The 21,606-nt window shown below is 44.3% G+C and overlaps 1 protein-coding gene and 1 long non-coding RNA gene across 2 annotated transcripts in view; one reads left to right on the top strand and one right to left on the bottom strand.

The window, feature by feature from the left end:
* The window catches only part of RBPJ (recombination signal binding protein for immunoglobulin kappa J region), a 237,082-nt gene extending 221,370 nt beyond the window's left edge, over window positions 1-15,712 (bottom strand). The window contains exon 1 of the mRNA XM_085642306.1: window positions 15,537-15,712. Coding sequence (XP_085498432.1) covers window positions 15,537-15,556 — 20 coding nt within the window. The 5' untranslated portion in view covers window positions 15,557-15,712. The remainder of the gene's footprint in view (window positions 1-15,536) is intronic.
* Window positions 15,713-19,671: 3,959 nt separating this feature from the next.
* The window catches only part of LOC146862936 (uncharacterized), a 32,376-nt gene continuing 30,441 nt past the window's right edge, over window positions 19,672-21,606 (top strand). Inside the window, exon 1 of the long non-coding RNA XR_014978533.1 lies at window positions 19,672-19,760. This is a non-coding gene — a long non-coding RNA (uncharacterized LOC146862936). The remainder of the gene's footprint in view (window positions 19,761-21,606) is intronic.

Genomic DNA, 21,606 nt, shown 5'->3' on the forward strand with positions numbered 1-21,606 from the left:
TGTATAGGTTTAAGAGTGCATGTGGAAACAGTTGTTCGGGTGACTGAGTGTATTTATTTGTGTGTTGGTGAGCGAATATATGTTTTAGTTGTACATCTTCAACAAAGTAAAAAAATAAAAGGCATTGTATGTGAGAGTTGGTGTATATAAATAAGTATGTGTAAGAGTCAGTGATTGTGAGAGTAACTATATGAATGAGTGTATAATTGTAATAGTGATTTCTTAACATTAACTATTATTTACTATGTGTTTGAATAAATGAGGTGTTGTTGGATAATTGTGTCAGTGAGTAAATGTAAGCGTGATAAATTTTTTCATGAGGGAGTAGGATGACTGCATAACCGACTAAGATGACTGCTGATGTGTCAATGTCTATATATGTGTATAAGTGCATTTGATAGTTTACTATTCATTAGTGACTGCATGTATAAATGATTCTGTTGTTGAATGGGTAGTTGTGTGTGTAGACTTAGGAATCAGTGAGTGGGTATGTAGTAACTGGTATTGGTGTGTCAATGGTTTCAAATATGTTACTCTGTATTTTACAGTGAGTGATGAAAGGTTATACTAGTGTATGATGAGGTGTATCAGATTGTCACGTGGATGATGTCTTCAGTGATATCATCAGTGACGTCACTGACCATGTCATGAATGATGCAATATGTGACATCATCAGCAGTGCATTGCAGGCGCGCGAGTTATAGTTAGCAGAACTAACTATAACGGAGGAATTTCTATGGTTTTGTAAGAGTGCAATGGCCAGCTAACTATAACACCCCTGAAGCCTATGGTTTTTTCAGTGAATTTCTAAGGTTTTTTAAATGCTAATTTCTAACTATAAAGTCTCTGAAACCTATGGTTTTTTCAGTGAATTTCAAAGCTTTTTTAAATGCTAATTTCTAAGTGTGATAGTAGTTATACCTATTTTTTTGTACTGATTTTCTACAGTTTTTTAACTGTTTATTTATAAATATATTATTCATTAAATAACATTATATAATTTTCTGAAAATTGCACAAAATAAATGTATAAAAAAATTCAAACTGAAATATTGATTAATTTTTTTGTTTTCATTTTTTATTTTAATATATTTATATTATTTTCTTTTTTTTAAAAAGGTTCCAAATTGTTTTCGGAGTCGCGCACGCAAAGCGTACACATCACGGTGGGTGCGCAGATTCTAGCCGCTATTTTAGAAAAGTCGTGAAGGATCCACATACGGTGTGCGACGGCTGCGTGTTTTTCAGTTACATCATATACATTTAATATTACGTGATGTGCGCGATTGGTATGCGACCAGTCTGTGACTCCTGCTACCGCGCATTCGCGAAACATGCGCATTACGGTACGAGATGCTTGTGCGGTGGCGGGTCCCGCGTGACATCATATACGTGCTGGGGCGCGCTGGGTGCGCGATTCCAGCAAAAAAAAATTATGTTCGAAAATTATATGTATGTGTCTTTAATATACATACTAGGGGAAGAGATTATCGAAGATATTTATAAAAATAAGATATTTGTACTTATAATAAACTTAAATTATTTTTAAATATATTTTCGCGAAGTCGGGTGCATGCATCGTGAGTGCAGAGAACCAGGTCAGCAGAGCTGCTGTAGAGCCAGAGAAACCAGGTCACCAGAGCCGTTGTAGAGCCAGAGAACCAGGTCAGCAGAGCTGCTCTAGAACCAGAGAACCAGGTCAGCAGAGCTGCTCTAGAGCCTAAGAACCAGGTCAGCAGAGCTGCTGTAGAAGGAGAGAACCAGGTCAGCAGAAATGCTCTAGAGCCAGAGAACCCAGGTCAGCAGACCTGCTGTAGAGCCAGAGAAACCAGGTCAGCAGAGCTGCTGTAGAGCCAGAGAAACCAGGTCAGCAGAGCTGCTGTAGAGCCAGAGAAACCAGGTCAGCAGAGCTGCTTTAGAGGGAGAGAACCAGGTCAGCAGAGCTGCTTTAGAGCCAGAGAACCAGGTCAGCAGAGCTGCTTTAGAGCCAGAGAACCAGGTCAGCAGAGCTGCTTTAGAGCCAGAGAACCAGGTCAGCAGAGCTGCTTTAGAGCCAGAGAACCAGGTCAGCAGAGCTGCTTTAGAGCCAGAGAACCAGGTCTGCAGAGCTGCTCTAGAGCCAGAGAACCAGGTCAGCAGAGCTGCTCTAGAGCCAGAGAACCAGGTCAGCAGAGCTGCTCTAGAGCCTAAGAACTAGGTCAGCAGAGCTGCTCTAGAGCCAGAGAACCAGGTCAGCAGAGCTGCTCTGTAGCCTAAGAACTAGGTCAGCAGAGCTGCTCTAGAGCCAGAGAACCCAGGTCAGCAGACCTGCTGTAGAGCCAGAGAAACCAGGTCAGCAGAGCTGCTGTAGAGCCAGAGAAACCAGGTCAGCAGAGCTGCTTTAGAGGGAGAGAACCAGGTCAGCAGAGCTGCTTTAGAGCCAGAGAACCGGGTCAGCAGAGCTGCTTTAGAGCCAGAGAACCAGGTCAGCAGAGCTGCTTTAGAGCCAGAGAACCAGGTCAGCAGAGCTGCTTTAGAGCCAGAGAAGCAGGTCAGCAGAGCTGCTTTAGAGCCAGAGAACCAGGTCTGCAGAGCTGCTCTAGCTGACACTGACTACTGACACTGACTACTGACACCGACTACTGACACTCTCACTACTACTCTCTACTCCACCGCTCACACTCCACTGCTCACACTCCACTACTCTCTACTACCCACTGTCTACTACTCAATCTACTCTCTAGTACTCATCCTCTACTCTCTATCTCTCCACCTCTCCCTCGCCACCTCTCCCTCTACACGCAGACATATGCACATATATATATATGCATTTATTTATATATATCTATATATATATATATATATATATATATATATATATATATATATCATGTAGACTCGTCTCTATCTTCCTATGATGGAAAAGACGAAGCGAACCCAGAACTTGCAATTCTTCTTTTTCTTTATTGTGTGCCCAGCACCACCGCCATTAGGCTTTTCGATCCTCACGGGACCTTGATCACATGATATATAATCTGCATATCTATATAAATACAAATATAAATGCATGCATACATATGCATGTTGTGTACATGAAAGTTTGAAAAACACTAATAAAAGGAAAGCTAAAAAGCCAACTAATTACAAACAGAATTGCTTTAACTTAAACAAGGGCGAGTCCTATTGCATTTTCAATGCTTGTTTACTTTGGTTCCATCAAGAAGGCATTCAGATGTGTGACACATTTGCCATAAATTCTGAATGTTAGCACTCTAGTTGCTGATTAGATCACTGTAGTAAAGCTACTGCTCACCAGGGAAGTCTGCTGCTGGTATTGAAAGTGCATGTTTCAGTCTGCATGTCAGAATTTTTTAATGAAATAGAAGAGGATTTGAGAAGTCACTCAAAATGTGCCCTAATTTTTCTTTATGCAGCACTAATCATAATTTCTATGGCAAAATGAACCCCTCATTGTGTTCCTTTGCAAATTAAATGTTTTAAGTGTTACCACTTTATTCCAATCAAGATGGCTTCAGGTGTGCCATACTTGTGTCATAAGTAAGACTGTTAGCACTCGAGTTGTTCTTTAGAACACTCTGGGACATTCTGTCACTGGGCTATACTTGGGCTACATCTGGGTGATATTTGTTACATTTGGGCTCTTTTGTCTCTGGTGGTCATCTTGGGAGACTTATTTGTTATGAAGTTTCCTAAATTCCTCATTTACTACAGCCTCCTCAGTAGCAATACTTTCAGTTTTTTACTTTGATTCCATCAAGAAGGCATTCAGATGTGTCGGGCTGTAGCTGCGATTAAAGGTTTCTATGGAAAATTGCATAGGGAAAACACGTTTTGGGACCCCCCTTTTTTCCTCAGCCCCAGCTTGACGAATCACCCAGAGACTTTTAGGATCGAAGCGGACCGGAGCGCCCCACCAGTTTTGAAAATTTTGCGAAGATTAGTCAACCGGCACCAAAGTTATTCCAAATAAAATGTTGCGGATTTCCTATGGAGGTCCTAACTAGAACTACCTACTGGCGACCGCCAGTAAGAAAGATAGAGAGATAGAGAGATTTTTTTTTTCTCTGAATAAACCATAGGTTTCAGGGGCGTTATAGTTAGTTGGACATTTCACTCGTACAAAACCACAGAAATTCCCCCGTTATAGTTAGTTCAGCTAACTATAACTCGCGCCCCCGCAATGCACTGCTGATGACGTCACATATTACATCACTCATGACATGGTCAGTGACATCACTGATGACATCATCCAGTGACTGTGTGTTTCTGTAAAGTTTCATTATGTTTAATATATATAGGGAAAGGCGTATTGAAGAATGAGTGGGTGTATAAGTGTCTGAATGGATGATTTAGTAGGTGCGTGACTGATGTCTACGGATCAATGGCATGGTATCTGATCCCATCCCTATCCGACGTGGCACCCGCCAGGGGTGCCCGCTCTCACCTATGCTATTCGCTATCGCGATGGAACCACTGGCGGCCCGACTCCAGCAACACCACACCTAGAGGGGCATCGGGTTTGCCGCAAGCGCCCTCGTGGTCTCTATGTATGCGGACGACATCACTTTATATGTCCGTCACCCCCAGGAATATCTTAGTCCTTTAGTACGCGGGATCATATGATATGAGTGCTATTCAGGCACACAGGTCAACTGGAACAAGTCGATCCTCTTTCCTCTCACGGACGCCACCACTCCTTTTACCTCTGACTATCCTTTCGTCTGGGCGTCCAGTCCCACTTGCTATTTAGGTGTCTGGCTGAGGAAGGACGTGGACGAACTCTGGAGGGCTAATTTAGGTCGTGCAGTGGACTGGATTGAGTCGAAGATCCCCCTTTGGAGCCGGCTGCCCCTATTGTTAGCGGGTCGAATAGCCATTGCCAAGATGGTCATCCTCCAAAAATTCTTATATTTATTCCTGAACAAACCTGTTCCCCCTTACCGCCCATTTTTTTCACCGGGTTCGCGCGTTGATCATCTCTCTTATCTGGGCTGGCAGGCAACCTAGGATCGCGTACGACGTCCTCACCCTTCTGATGTTATGTGGCGGCCTCGGAGCCCCTGACTTCAAGCTCTATGCAATGTGTGCTCCTGCCAGCTTCTTGCACTTTTGGCTTCACCCCAATCCTTTCCAGCCGCACGTGGCAGTTGAGGCTGATCTTGCTGCCCCATGGCCGCTCACCACTGCCCTGCTTGCCCCGGCCAAACTCCCACGTATTGAAATAGACACAGTTGAGACCTTGCGCTGGGCCTGGGAGGGACTTCGTTGGTTCTCTGGTGCCCCCTTGCTTTCGGCAAATGCGATGTCGATAGTTTGGCACCCGGCTTTTCCTCCTCCCCAACCATCCGGCATGGCTAAACACGCAACCCGCCTGGGGCTGAATACGGTCGCGGATCTCTATCCGGAGAGTACGTTTTATTCCCTAGCTGAGGACTCCGGCCCCATGGACACTCTGCTTTTTTTATCAGCTGAGGGCTATCTGCAAGGAGCTGCACCCTGGATTCCCTCTGCCTCCTGCCTCGATGACCGCTCTCGAGTTCCTGTATTCGTCTTCCTCCCCTCGGAAGTTGGTAACCAAACTATACGCCCTGACACAAGCGGACACCTCTATCTCCACTGATCACGCTCGAGTGGCATGGGGCGAGGATCTTGGCATGGGGCGAGGATCTTGGCATAGATCTCTCTCAAGCTGATTGGCTATACTGTTGTAAGCAAACTAAGCGATTGTCCCCTATCGCCTACGCATTATCCATTTTAAATACTTGCATAGGCTCTACCGTACCCCCGTTCAGTTGCATAAGCTGGGACTTATCCTCAGTGACAGATGCCTACGCTGTTCAGCTCCTGCGGCGGATTTCGCTCATCTTGCCTGGTTGTGCCCCAAGGTTGCCGATTACTGGCGCGAGGTCTGTTCTGCTATATCAGAGATCACCTTCTCGCCGGTTCAGCCCGACCCCCGCTCTACCTCCTTGGCTTTGTTAAATTCTGCCCAGACGCTTCCCGCCGCCTAATCGCCATGCTGCTTCTCCTCACATGGCATAGGGTTTCCATGTGTTGGGGTCGCAAACCTGCACCTAAATTTGCTCAATGACTCGAGGATGCATCGCGCTGCCAGACCCTATTGACTGAATTCTGGAACCTTATGCCAGCTAGATCTCGCCCACTCGACATATGGGGGCCCCTTGTGACATACCTCCTCGCTCGTTCCCCCCAGCGCCTGGCTTCCTCTCCCGCACTCCCTGCCGGCACCCTTTCCGCGGAGGCCGCCGGTGTAGTATAGTACTCGGCCTCCCCTCCCTGTCCCCTCTCCTCAGCAGGGCCCACCCCTACCTCGAGACTTGTGCGCTTCATACCAATGACTGTTTATTCTCCAAATGTGCCGGTATAACACTCGCTATGCTGTCGTTTTATGATGTTCTGAGCTATTGGTCCCCTTTGCTAATTTCAATTGTGCTCTTGTGCATGGTGCTTTGATTCAGTGCAAGAATGTAATTTGTCTATGCAACTTTGTCAATAAAGGTTTTTGGAAAATTTAAAAAAAAAAAGTTTGTACCCCGCCTTGTCAGGTGGTTGAATTACCCAAGGGACCATGGATGAAGCTAGCAGGAGACTTTGTACGGCCATTCTATATTGTTCCCAATAAGTTTAAGCACACTGTGGTGGTCGCTGATTACTGCAGTTTTTTCAAGCATTGTTCGCATGGGAGGGGCTTCCCAAAGCAATTGTTTTGTACAATGGAGGTACAATTCACTTTGAAGAAGACAACTGTGTTTTTACAGCAGTCCAATATTCAGCATCGCAGGGTGGGTTTATTGAGCGCATGAACTGGATGTTGGTTGTGTGCATACAATGGTCAGTGAGCAACAGAATGTAGGTTAAGGATGCTGTTCAAAGCATGTTGTGGGCACATTGCACTACTCCCAACCAAATGACTGACAAAAGTCCTTTTGAACTTTTGCGGGAGAGTGTGGCTAGCTTTGGCATGTGTCCCGCATGGATGAAACAATGTGGTTTCTAGAGAGGACATGTTGGAGATCATAAGGAAGAGTCTATTTTTTCATCAAGAGGCAAAAATGAAAGTAACGAATGTGCAGGTGAATCTAGGAAAGATCAATCCAAATTCTGTGTGGGAGATTGGCTTAGAATCAAACTTCCCCATAAAGTTCAAAAAGGTTTGTCCAAGTTTGGTCCACCTACAAAAGTGGACGCAGTCTCTCGCTATGCTGTAAGAGTCAACGGGAAAAGTTGGTGTAACATCTTGAGGGTATATAAGATTCCTAGACATATTGTGGAAAAGTTAAACTTGCAAAGCCTTTCTGAATGAAACAGGGGGGGTTCAGTATGTGATCATTCAGAGAAAATGTCAGATCCACGGTTTGGTCTGCAGTTGAACACAAGAATCAGTGAAGGCAAGAGGAGTGTTCTTGTCAGGGTCGCTTCGGAACAAAAGGTAGAGCCACGCAAAATTGGTAGTAGAGTTATACCGTCCAATCGTTATGGTTGGTAATTGTCTAAGAATAGTTTTATACTATCTTTGTACCCGATCCTTTATTTGCTTTTTGTTTTCTTCTCTTCTGGACCTCCCATTGCTTTTCTCTTCAGTCTTCCTATGTTCTCAACCCTGCCCCCGATGTTTTGTACATTGTCATTTTTAGGTTCTTCACTTTCCATTATAAAGGAAGGAGATGTTGTAGTAATCATTCTGTGCGTGCACACCGCCCTTGTAATGTATTATGTTCTTTCATGGAATGTTGCTGTGTGTAATCGTCAGTTATCACTGGCCATTCTTTCTGGAAGCTTTGGGGGATGTACAACGAATAAACTGCAGTGCTTCTCCACTCACCTGTCTCCGAGTGTTCACTACAGGAGGTCATTAAGCTAAGGTCAAGAGGGAGGGAAAACACCTGGTAAAGATGGCTTCCCCCTGAATTTTATAAATAGATATATTTATAAAATAATACTTTTACTAGGAGCAGCATTTAGGGAAGCTACTGTGAAAGATTGAATTAGACCTGAATTCAATAGGGCTTACATATACTCCCACCTAAGATAGAAAAATAGAAAAAAAGCCATTAAAACAGGCTGATATTACTTCTCAAATGTGAGTGACATGAAGATACTGACAAAAATATTAATCTGCGACCAAGTAAAGTGATATCCCTGCTCATACATAAACAATAAATGGGGGTTGCACCCAACCGCTCCTCAGGAAATTATGAGAAATCTGCTCCACTTGCTGTGGCAGGTATGACATGATAAAGATGAAACGGTGACTCTCGAGACGATTTGGCCTGGGTGACAGCTTCATCACCAAGGTCCTACTGTTCTATTATGATCCACCAGCTAAAACGCTGCATAATTTACTAACATCTGAAAATATTATGATTAGTCATGGCTCCAGACAAGGATGTCACCACTATTTCTTGGCCCTTTGACGCTTGGCAATAGCAATTAGATCCTTTGGAGAGATTGAGGGCCTCCAGAGGGCGGCAGGAGAACTCAAGCTAATGTATGCAGACAACATTCCACTCACACTTAGTTTACCGGATGCATCACTGCCAGCACTAATATGAGAGGATTCAAATTATCTACCTGTTCCTGATATAAAACCAATTGGACTAAAAGTGAAGCTTTGTCTATGACCTCAGCTGCCTCCAAAAACGTCTTGGCTACTTTGCCTTTCAAATGGATACAACAACTAAAGTACTTAGTCATACTGTTCAGCAAAGATATATGGGAAATGGTGAATAACAACATAGCAGGTCTAACTGGTCAAATGAAAATGAACTTTGTCAAATGGGAGAAATTATAACTTCCTCTCTGAGGGAAAAGTTCAAACTATAAAATGGTGATGTCCCAGGTTTTAATTAGGTCTTTAGAATGCTACCAATTAAGATCCTCACCCATAACTTGGACATAATAGACAAGCTGATAAAAGACTGTAAATAGGACTCATTCTCTCCCAAAGTTGCAATGTCAAAACCTTATGTTTGCACCTCCTCAAGAGAAATGAGACTACCAATATAGGGACTAATTAAAATTAAGGACCATGTTTTCAGTTTTCACTGATTTTTAATCAGTGTTTAAAAATAATATGTTTCACCACTATATTTATCTTTAAAAAGCAGAAAATTGGGCATCTTTTGAGTAACTCTCTATGTTGTTATTCATGAATTCCAGGACGATAGGTGTGCAGATTGACAGCATGGGGAGTTAAAGATGAGATGAGCTTTCCTTAAATAACTGCATATCTCAACATATGTTTGCAATTCAATGCTAAAATGTTCACATCGGTGAATTGTTTAGATTATATTTAGCTGCCTAAATAAAACCAGAGAGGAATCAAGGTAGGAGTACATGTTTCTAAGTTAAATAAATCTGAAAATATACAAGTTACACTTTCATTTATTCATAAACCACAAAATAAATATGAACAACTACTGATAAGATGGCGCAAAAACAAATATGGATAATTACAGGCGTAAATGAAAAAATAAAAATAAATAGGATAAAACTGGGAGCCCTTATTATAAGGCACATCATCGCTCCCAAATGGCATATCGTTTAAATACGAAATCTAGAAATGCCTGATTGGAAACATCTTTCAAATGTCAGTGAGGGAAAACAAGTAATTTACACACAACTCAAGCGAACAAAGAACCCACATACTCATATTATAAAAAACATGTTATCTGAGTGGCGAACTGGACACAATCTTTTAGGCACAGAAGGATTTGTGCACCATGCCTATTTGGAAAAATATAGATAATAATCGATAAGATGCCAATGTGCTGGACTCACTCGGCCAATAAGGGGATTCAGACTTTTGTCCAGATCCTTATTAATGATCACCGTAAGTCTTTCACATACTTGTCACAAGAGGTCCATTGGTTAAGACTCAATTTTGGAAATATTTGCAATTAAGGCATTGTTTCATCACAAAAACAGATAATACATCGTAGGGTTTACCACCACCCCCTTTACTGATTAAATAAGCCACAGGATTATACAAAGGCATGACCACAAAACTGTATTCACAATCTGCTGAGAACACTAAATATACATGGCAAGGGAGACTTCAAAAAACCTACACAGATAAAGAATTAATAAAACTACTAAGAACTCAGGATTAATGCTGAGATAACAATGTATAAGGTGCCAGTATGCCTGTCTGACTGGCTCAAAAGTGCTTTCAGACTCTTGACCAGACCCTTATAAATTGTTAAAGTACGTTTTTTGTCCGAGTTGTCACAAGAGTTTCATTTGGTTAAGACTCAATTCTGGCTATATCTGCACTCAAGGCATTGCATAACAACAAACCTAGGTAACGCATCATGGAGCTTAATGCCATTCCCTTTACAGTATCACCTAATTAAATTGGGCCACTATAAAAAACTGATTTTAGAATTATATGAACTCATCATCATAAAACTGCATTCAAATCCTACCAAGAACATTCTTAAACATAAATGGCAGGAGAAACTTAAAAAATTCTACACAGACGAGGAATGAGTAGAACTGGAGTACAACTTGGGTTTAAGGGAGGCACTTCTTCAGTTCATCTTTTTGTTTTTAAATCTTTCAAGACTAGCTCTGATCTCTATGAACGGCATTAATCTGGACAGTTTACATCACAATATGGTACACACTGTATGGCACTAGACAAGTAATAAACCTTACCAGCAAAATATATGGAGCGCCATTACAAATTAGACTGACATAAATCTAACACCCTCAATGAAACCGGCACTTCTGAGCCACTCCCTGAATATAGCTGATATGAGCAATCGTAAAAAAGATGGCTGGACACTGCTCTCGCTAAGCTGAGTATACTTAGTCAATAGAAAGAAATTGATGAATCGACCCATAAGGAATGGACGATATAATTACTGTCTATGGCAAGCTAGCAACAGAAGATCAAATTGAGGTCCATATATTCCAGGAGATTTGGGATCATTTTCTTAGCCAACTTTTGAGACTCATTGCCTTCACCTATGTATGAGGAACAAGAGACTGGAGCTTGAGATTTTTTTAATGTATTTACAGCATTATGTGGAATGTAATCTCTCCTTTTCTTTTTCCTATGCTAAATGTTTACTGTGGCTAAAGCCTGGGCAATATTTCTGAAAGGTTGGATGTTTTCATATGCCTACTCAATAGAAGAATATAAAAAAGCCAAAAAGTATTTATCAATGTTGGATAGCATTTAGTGCTTACCACCTATTAACGAAGAAAAAGTCTAAAAGTCATACATCTCAATGAGAAAAGTTGTGGCCCGGCCTAGACATTTCACTAGACATATCACTGGCTGTAAAATCTGAGTGTAGCAGTTTCTGTGTAAAGTGCATAAAAAATATATAAATTCAAGCAGACAGTAAATACATAAACGTGTGTACTGAAAACTCAGTCTTGCTAAACGATGGAGATAATTAAAACCGGTTCTACTTTATTACCTAATCTATTCATGCAAGTATCCTTGCATGCTAAAATGATGTGTGTGCCTCTGTTCCAATTAAAACTGTTATGTGATATACATGTCTCGCCCTAACAAGCATTTACTCAATGCAACATGGTATTTTCTGTTGTTCAGTTTTAAATATGGGTTTGAGAAAAAAAAATTAAGGAATGTGCTACCCTAACCTTCCACTTAATTTGGAGTCTGATATCACCCAAGTATTCTATAACTGTTAAGGTACGTGCCATGATCCTCCTAGGAAAGGGAATATATAAATAGTTTTGCACTTTTAGGGGTATTGAATCCCAAATGGAAATAAAGGCATACATGTGTTCCTGCAACTACCGCAAGTACAGAACACATTGGACTATTCTCCTGCAAAGATAAATACACTCTGAGCCATCATAGGAGTTTAGAATAACAAATGCAGTAAAACGTTACAAACCTCATGTCTGCACACCCTGTGTGACTGTACTAGCACTGTCTCAGAAGCCTGGCATGAGAGCAAACACCTCGGATAAAGTAACACAAAATCAGTCCTTTTCTTCCCTTAAAAACTACCTCTGTAGTAACAAGGAGAAGCAAAAAGAAAAACACCAACCTCACCCTACCACAAGACTCTGCCCTTGATCCACGCATTCTACTGCACACAATTTACTACATTGTGCATATCACCAGTTTTCAAATAACCATTAACCCACCTAAGACGTTATATCCCATACCACCATACAAGTTCAGAATGTTCTCAAACCTAATAAAATGCTTAGTAGTAATGTCCCGATACAGGCAACAGGAACAGGCTTCTTATAGTGCAATTCCAAAGCCATCTCGTTATTCCACATGAAAAAAATAGCAAGTTCTTGACATACGAAATATCCTGGCACGTCTAAAACGCAATTTAATTTAAAATGTAACAATTTATAAAAACCATTATTGAGAAGTAATAGAAATCTCAACTCGCCTAAATTGGGCGACCAACATTACCCTTAATGTCATTAAAAAGGCTGTAGTAGACGAATCTCCAGACAACACAGCAGGAGGTACACTCATTAAAAGGACACATTTGAAAGGTATGGTACAATATTCCTTTCAAGGCACAGCCGGTATTTGGAGGCACTATGCCCAACTGGGGGTGAAAGAGGCATCTGGCAATGCTTTAGTCAGCGACAATACATGAGGAGCATGAGGTGGGATAATGTTTATTGACTTGAGTTGTCACATGAGAAAAACAAAATTCTGAAGCAAAGCAGGGTGAACGCTGGTTAAATACAAAGAATAAAGGCAGGATTGTCAAAGGAGTGGCTCACTAGTTCAGTGTATTACAAACCAGTCAAGCAAAGAAGATGAGCAAAACCTTTACAGTTTCTAACCTCATTTCCCCCCCAAATGTCAAGTCACTATGATTCACACTGGAAACCAACCTCACCCTCAAGGAACACAGTGCCAAAAAAACACAGATTGCCTGGTACCAGCTCTCTCTCTTTTAAAGAAAGTCAAACCATTTCTTCCAGTAAGAGACTACAGAATCGTTATTCAAACTAAGAATCTCACATCTGGATGGGTGTTAATGACCTACTCCATGGTCTACTAAAAGCCACACTGGCATCCCTTAGGGGTATCCTATATGCCACAGCACGTTTCATTCAGGGATTCAAGAAATATGATATACCTCCCTTATCCAGCTGAAATTAATTTGTCTCCTTTAGGCAGCCCGCATCATCTTCAAAACCAGCTGCATCCTTTACACAACTATCATATCCAGTATCCCGGCTTATCGTGCAGACAAGCTCACCATCTCTGATGGACCTTGGCACACCAGCAACGCAGCCAGGACACCATCGAATAGCAGACTAAGAAGTGTCAAAGAGCAAAAACAAGGCAGTAGGCCTTTTCCACTCAAGCACCCAGGATCTGGAACAACATCCCCACATTCAGCAGCACCACCAATGCTGTTCCAATGTAAGCAAGAGTTAAAGACTCACCTCCTTAACGAGCACTACATCACAATGCAATACCCATCCACAACACAGCTACATCTCCTCTTACTCATTGAGTTTATGCAGCCTTATGCTGGGCTCGCACTATAAAAATACCATATACACACATATATACAAGCATAAGAGTGAAAAAAAGAATGCCACTGATGGGAGTGTATTGGCTCCTATTCCTCATTATGTGGCTCCTCTCCAAATAACTTGGACGGAGAAAACCCAGCAACCGACGGCTCGGGGCGACGGGGAAAACCCAGCAACCGACGGCTCGGGGCAACGGGGAAAACCCAGCAACCGACGGCTCGGGGCAACGGGGAAAACCCAGCAACCGACGGCTCGGGGCAACGGGGAAAACCCAGCAACCGACGGCTCGGGGCAACGGGGAAAACCCAGCAACCGACGGCTCGGGGCGACGGGGAAAACCCAGCAACCGACGGCTCGGGGCGACGGGGAAAACCCAGCAACCGACGGCTCGGGGCAACGGGGAAAACCCAGCAACCGACGGCTCGGGGTGACGGGGAAAACCCAGCAACCGACGGCTCGGGCCGACGGGGAAAACCCAGCAACCGACGGCTCGGGGCGACGGGGAAAACCCAGCAACCGACGGCTCGGGGCGACGGGGAAAACCCAGCAACCGACGGCTCGGGGCGACGGGGAAAACCCAGCAACCGACGGCTCGGGGCGACGGGGAAAACCCAGCAACCGACGGCTCGGGGCAACGGGGAAAACCCAGCAACCGACGGCTCGGGGCAACGGGGAAAACCCAGCAACCGACGGCTCGGGCAACGGGGAAAACCCAGCAACCGACGGCTCAGAGCGACAGGAAAAGCCCAGCAACCGACGGCTCGGGCGACGGGAAAAGCCCAGCAACCGACTGGTTCAGCGCAACTAGAAAAGCCCAGATACCGACGGTTCGGGGCAACGGGGAAAGCCCAGCAACCGACGGCTCGGGGCAACTGGAAAAGCCCAGCAACCGACAGCTCAGGGCAACTGGAAAAGCCCAGCAACCGACAGCTCAGGGCAACGAGAAAAGCCAATTAACTCACGGTTTAGGGTGACAGGAAAAGCACAGCAGCTCAGATGACAGGAAAAGTTCCTGCAACTGGAAAAGCCCAACAGTAGATAGCTAGGGGCAGGTGGTACAAGGAAAGCCTGGCACCAGACAGCTGGTGTGATGGCGGTGGGTGACGGGAAAAGTCCAGATGTGGACGATTGCTGGAAGGGGGCAACTCCCGAACCAAGGAGCGCCCGAGGGCCTCCCCGCAGCAAGAAGCAACACAAATGAACGCTTCTCCCAACACACTGACTAATTAAAGATGACAGATCGGTGGAGCAAATTCTGTTTTGCACAGCGTACTATCTGAGCAAAGGCCAGCACTATAGCGCCCCCATGGTAATGAGCACCAAAGGGGGGCTCCCACAGCTAGGAACGCCAGAGGAGATGCCAACAGGTGTAGTGGCAGAGGGGAACGCCACTGTAAGGAAAAGCATGTAGAAAGATCCCATTGTACGGCAAGGAACAGAGGAAGACCCCACTGAAGAAGGTGAGTGGAGATGGTCTCGTTGGAAGTTGGGGCAGGGGCGTGTCCCATTGGACGGAGAGGAATGGGGGACCCTCACTGGAACATAGGGCATAAAGGAGCTTTACTGGAATCCGTGAAATTAGGAACTCCACTGGGGAGAGAAACAGAGGGGAACTAGAAAGAGGATTAGTGGAGGGGCCATTTGGCAAAGAGATGGCTGTGGCAGCAGTATATGATGGGAGAGTCGCTCACTGTGTGTTAGACCAGAATCACTTTATTGCACAAAGATGGGGAGCTATCGGCAGAAACAGACAGCAATAACAAAGCAACAGCCATGGTTATGAGAAATGCAGCTAAACGCACTCTTGAGCAAAGCCCGAGCAGAGACTTCTCCTCCCCGGGACACGCACTGCGATCTAACCCGAGTTGTACGTAAACCGAAGCTGCGCATAAAGTTGATAGGCATGGAGCAAGGAGTGCGAATGCTGTAACCACTCATTCAAGGTCTCAACTATCGGTCACTACCAAAACCCAATCCGTTCTCCAAAGCCCCGAATCCCAGACTTACCCTGTCACAACAGGCGCCATCTTCAACAAACTCTCGCAAAAACTCCAAGTCTCGCGAGATGCTACCCTTCCCCCGAGAAACCAAGCGACAGACGCTCAGACGGGAGAGAGACACGACAGGCCAAAAGGCAGACACTTGCTTCTACGCATGCGCGCCTGCTCGTGCGGGCACAAAGTGCAAAAGAGAGAGAGGGCATTCTCAAGGCGTGGGAACTTTTTCGAAGCAACGCGAGACTTGGATCTGGTTGCCTAGCTTCAAAGTATAAATCGATGGGAAGGATCCTCACTGGACATAGTCAAAGGACTATTGTACACACGAAAAAACTAGCAACAGCGTAAGCACAGACGAAGGGGCGGGGCTGGGTCCGTTAAGTCCCGTTCAGCTTTGAGGGAAAGGACTACAAATGTAGATATCCTTTCTCGGCGGCGATCCCGTGCACTGGCTGTACTTGACCCATTAGACTTCAGGGCTGGGCACTTTTGGTAGAGGCTGTTGCAGCCAATGACAATTGCTATTGCGTGTAACTCCTTTGGCGGTATGGGACATTTTAATCCTCATTCCGGTGCATTGTAGTTCTGCGTTTACCATATATTATGGGCTCATCAGCCTGCTATACTGTGTGTACACTTGCTGTGATGAACGGACACCACAGCAGGCCTTATTCTTCAGTGGTTAATAAAGAACAGCACACGACTCCAGTGGCCATCGCCAACTCCCCTTAACTGACTCACGGTGGAACCCCAGATTCGTCACCTTAGCAACAACATTCCACATTCTACCACTACCTAGAAAACCATTACAGAGAACATTCCCTTTACATAACCTCTGGCGAAACACCCTAAAACATACATCTCCCTTTTACACCAATAATCGCGCAATAATCACAAGCCACTACTTCTGTCATAGCAAACAAGCATTTACAATGCAACGGTCTTGGCATTGTTAAAGTTAGAGCTATTGGCATTGCTCATGACAATGCCGTTTCTTTAAATGTTTTAAAAACAAAAAATATAAACAAAAATAATGTCGAGCAATGCCAATAGCTCTAACTTTACCAATGCCGAGACCATTGCATTGTAAATGCTTGTTTTTTTTTACTTGGGTACAGAAATTTCAGACTTGCACCCTGGTATTAATATTGACTAAACTACTCCCCTGTGTCAGATGTACATCACAGGAGCCCAAGCCAGAGTGCTTAAAGTTACCTATCCTAGCCCCCTGTAGCATGCTGTAGTATGGGGTATTTGGTATCGCGCGCCGGGTAGAGTGTTAGGCGCGCGATGCTGCTAGGTGATGTTGGTAATGTATTGGTGTTCTTTTGAATACAGCTCGGGGCATGGCGTTCGACTCACGGGCGTTCCGATGGTATTAGGTCAGTTGCCGTCTGGACGTCTATGTGAGCGGGCGCTCATGCTACGGGTGGAGTGTTTTCTATGAACTTAATAAACCTTAAAGAACTTACCACGATACTGTCGTGCTTATTACACATGCCCCACCTCCCAGCCATTTTATTCAACACTAGATTTGGCTGCCAACAGCAGTTTTTTTTTTTTTTTGCAGTTTTATATAGTGCAAACTCGACTCTAAGGTATCCGAGCACTGTACAGGAGCACCAGCAGCATACAGACGGACACATTCATTTCTAGGCACAAGGAGATTAAGTGATTTGCCGAGAATCACAGGATGTGTGAAACTCCCTCCAGACTCAAACCTGGTTCCCCAGCTTCAAAGTCAAAAGTCAGCCACTCTAGCCTTTAAGCCACATCCAGTTGATTTGCTGTTAGTAGGCTATGCCACCACTTGGTTCTCGAGTCTGCGCTTGCTGCGAAGCAATTTTCTAACCGCCCTAGCCCTTTACAAAACTATACATTGGGATGGAAATAAAGTGCCCTTTGGTACCAACCAGTTAGCCTCCAATGTTTTGTTAGTGGCCTTAGGCAAGTCGAGTATGTCCTGATTCCTTCCATGCTCAGTCCCATCAGTACTTGAAGCTCTCAAGATGACGGCCGAAGGCACGCCGAGAGGGGTGAGTGGCTCGCTGCCTTGGCCTCTCGGTTCCCCATTCCTCCAGCTGCTGCCGTCTCAGCTGCTCTTGGCATCCGACAGCCATCTCTCTGCCCTGCCCTCCTGTCCCTCGCAGCCCATTCACGAAGCTCCCTCTGTCCACTCTAAGGCCGCACCATGACTGTATCGCTTTTCACATCAAGACCATGCTATGTAAATATGTACTATTTCCCCTCCGTCTTTATATACCCCCTCACGGTGTCCTAAGCTGCACTGCTCAGCATAGCCACTTTTAACACTACCCCTCCCCTGAGCTCTCTCGCTTGGCAGCCGTCCTTGTAATCAGTGGAGGAAGAGGAATGTGGCGATGAGTCCAGCGGAGTGGGCTGTCTGAATCACCCTGAGGGACCCCCGCCGCCCCCCTTCCTCGCACACAAGTGTGAGAGACCCTGCCGGGCTGAAAGTAGGGAGAGAAGGGGGAGTACATGGAGAACGGAGAGCCTCCGAGCCAAGAAGACTAGGGAGGAAAGTATGGCCGCAGAGGAGGTCTCCGGAGGGGCCCGCAAGGCCACCAAAAGCAAACTATTCGAATTCCTGGTCAACGGTGTGGTGAGTAAACAAAGTTACTACGAGCTGAAGCCACTGTAAAGCGCATGTGTAACGGGGGATTTTTGTGTGGGGGATAGGCTGTGCCGGATTGAGGTCATGGAGCCGTGTGACTGGTTAAACAAGATCTCAAATAGGCAGTCCGCCGATAAACAAGGAGATATAGAACTGGGAACGGCGCAGCTCGGCCCGGGAGGCAATATCAGCAGCAGCAGCCATAGCATGTTTTATTCAATACAACCTAAAGCGAAACTGGAGTCTCCGAGTCGGACGTCCTTGCACAGTAAACAAGGAGGAAGCTGCGAGCTGCACGAACCTGATACTGGACACCACCGCCTTTCGCCGAGGCACAGCAGAAATGCCTCGGAGAAAGGCAGCTGCATTTTCGGATTCGGGGGCGTGTTTGTCTTTTCTCTCCTCCAGGCATTGGCTGGAGGAGAGAATGAGACTTCTTGCAAAAAACACGCCCCCGATCCGAAAAGGACGGGGCCTGATCGGAATGACTGACCTCTTCTCCAATGGCTGGCCAGCATTCAAGAGGCCAGCCAATGGAGAACAGGGGAGAAGAGGGGCGGGTTCAAGCCCCTCTTCTCCAAGTCATTAAATCTCGTGAGCGAGACTGCGCAAGCGCAGCCTTCGCTAGCCGAGACCTAAAAAGGCCACTTTATTAAGACAGGTACATTTCTTAAATCTTTCAAAACAACAACTTGCAAAGAACTTGACATCATAAATATATTAAATTATCTCATAAAACCCCCAACCTTTTGCAAAACTTGTCCCCAAACAGCTCAATCGAATTTCCTTGAAATAACCCCATGTAATTGCAAACCCTATTTTTCACTTCTGTTGTGTCGCGTTTATTTCTGCAGTTGTTATTTTGGTATATTTCAATTGTCCATGATGTTGTATTCATTTTATGTCTCGTGAGCAGGTCGAGACATAGAACACACTATTGTATTCTTTGGGTTCCAACCTCAGGCACTCAGTTGGAGTTGGTGCCTGGGGCTGGAAGCCGTGCTACCTGGCACTTGCCTGTTTCTTCTCGTCTTGTTAATTACAATGAAGACTTCGTCAAATACCTGCCTTTGTCTTCACTACAATGGGCGCGAATCACAGAAACGAAACCACCGATCTACAAATCGATCATTTGGTGGACTCGTCATTGTATGCAGCCTATTATCGAAACTTGGTGAAATATTTTGTGGAACCACCAAACGCGCCGATGATCTCGGACAAACTACGCGTGGACATCATTAAATTGAAGACTTTGGTGAGGTAGACATTTTTTTTTTGGGATACCTTGTGATCGAAATTGTGACCGTTGGGGAAACCGCCATCGGCTGCATCTTCCGAGCAGCGGCAGTGTTCCAGTCTTGAAGCGGTATCTTAATGATGTCACGGAGCATGCGCAATTACAGCGTATAATAGGTGATGTCATCATGCAAGGTCACGCTGCGTGACCTTGCGTAGCAGGCATTTTGAATCCTTCAATATAATCGTATTAATAAACAAGAGGTTAGTTAAGCTCGTAACAGGGTCGGAGCTTGAATACAATTCTTGCAACGCGGGATCGTTATTGGGAGCATTTTCTTGCGCATTACTGAACTGAAACAGGTGAGAGAGTCGGGACACGACCAGACTACTTTTATTGAAGTGGAATTTTTTTTTTCTTTTCTGTTTATATTTTGTGCAAATTGAGTAGTTCCCCTTTGCCTGGACATCTTCATTATTATCTGAATCCTTCTCTCTCTTTCACACTTATTCACATTCTACTTATGGATGAAGGAGATCAAAGTGCTGTAAGGGCAGAACAAGATATGGCACAACAGAAGTTTACCATCAGTTCCCCTCATCCCTTTTGGGCTGTTGGTTCTCAACCGAACATAGTGTGGTTAGAATGGAAAGAGTATTTTGTGAACTATACTTGTGCTATTGATGAGGCTGGGAAAATGAAACCGGAACAGAAAAAAAGAATTCTTCTCCACTCTTTGGACCCTGTTGGGTTAAAGACATATTCTCGTATCTCAAAAATTAGTGATGCTGCTTTAGATGTCTTTCAATGTGCACTCAAAGACATGGATAGATATTTTGCTCCTAAAGTATACATAGGAGTTATAAGACATGCCTTTTTCCAGAGGAAGCAAAATAAGGAAGACATGGTAGATGAGTGGCTGGACGATCTAAAGAAATTAGCAATAGACTGCAAGTTTGGAGATCGACACAATGATTTGATACGTGACCAGCTAGTCATGCATAATAACAATTCACCTATACAAGATCGTTTATGGGTGAATGGAGAAGCACCACTAGAGGATGTTTTAGCTATAATGAGGAAGTCTGAAATGTCTGGAAGATGCACAACCGTAATCAAAGAATCAGAGAAAGAAACTGTAAAAGCTTCTGGGGGTGTTTTTAAATTACAAGATAAAACCCAAACTATAAAAGCTTCGGGACGTTGGGTTAGTCAACCCCATTGGAATACGGGTAGAGACATGAAAGCAGAGGAGAGAAGATGCTATCGATGTGACAGTAAAGAACACTTAGCGTTCAGCAAACTATGCCCGCTTTAAAAAAGTGTGGTATATGTGGTCTTCTAGGCCATTTTAGCAAAATGTGCCGTAGGAGGAATAATGTGAAGTATGTATGTAATGATGAGGAAGGCACAGTGGAGGACCATGATGTGGAAGAGAGTTGTATTAAGAATTTACAAGGAAATTATCTTTTGAATATTAGTGAGGATTCTTTGAAAGGTAAACCTATATGCAAGATATCCTTAGGTGGTGTTACTGTAAATGTCTATGCCGACTCAGGATCACCATACACTATTGTAAGTGAAGAAGTATGGAAGACAAAGTTTGTGGGCAAAATTGGGTATCATTTGGAGGCTTCTGATATAAACCAGGTAAGTTTTACTGGAGAAAAAATAGATATGTTGGGGTTCAGCTGGCTCACCTTTCTGTTTAAAGGAAGGTCAGCCAGAGGTAAACTATATGTTGCCAAACTTGGACCTTCTGTCCTGGGCTGGTTTGATCAGAAAACTTTGCACATCATGCTGGATCCTAAAAGTGAAGAACAAGTACTTATAATGGATGTGACGACTAAAGTAGGAGAGTCTTATGAATACATTTCCAGGTGTCTTTGGGAAGGAATTAGGGGCACTTAAGGGATTTGAACACAGGATTGTACTTAAAAAGGATGCTGAACCGAAAGTGCATAAGGTGAGAAACATTCCTATGTTAATAAGAGATGAAGTTAACAAAGAACTACAAGGTTTATTATCTAAGGGGGTGATCGAAGAGACAGACACTTTGGAATGGATTTCTCCGGTTGTGGTCTCACGGAAACCCAACGGAAAAATCAGTTTATGCATTGATTTGCGCCATCTCAACAATAACATAATTATTGAGAGATTTCCCCAGCCAAGAATTAATGAGATGGTTTCTTCTCTAAGGGGCACAAC

This window comes from Triturus cristatus, chromosome 2_2, assembly GCF_964204655.1.
Source record: "Triturus cristatus chromosome 2_2, aTriCri1.1, whole genome shotgun sequence".
NCBI lineage: Eukaryota > Metazoa > Chordata > Amphibia > Caudata > Salamandridae > Triturus > Triturus cristatus.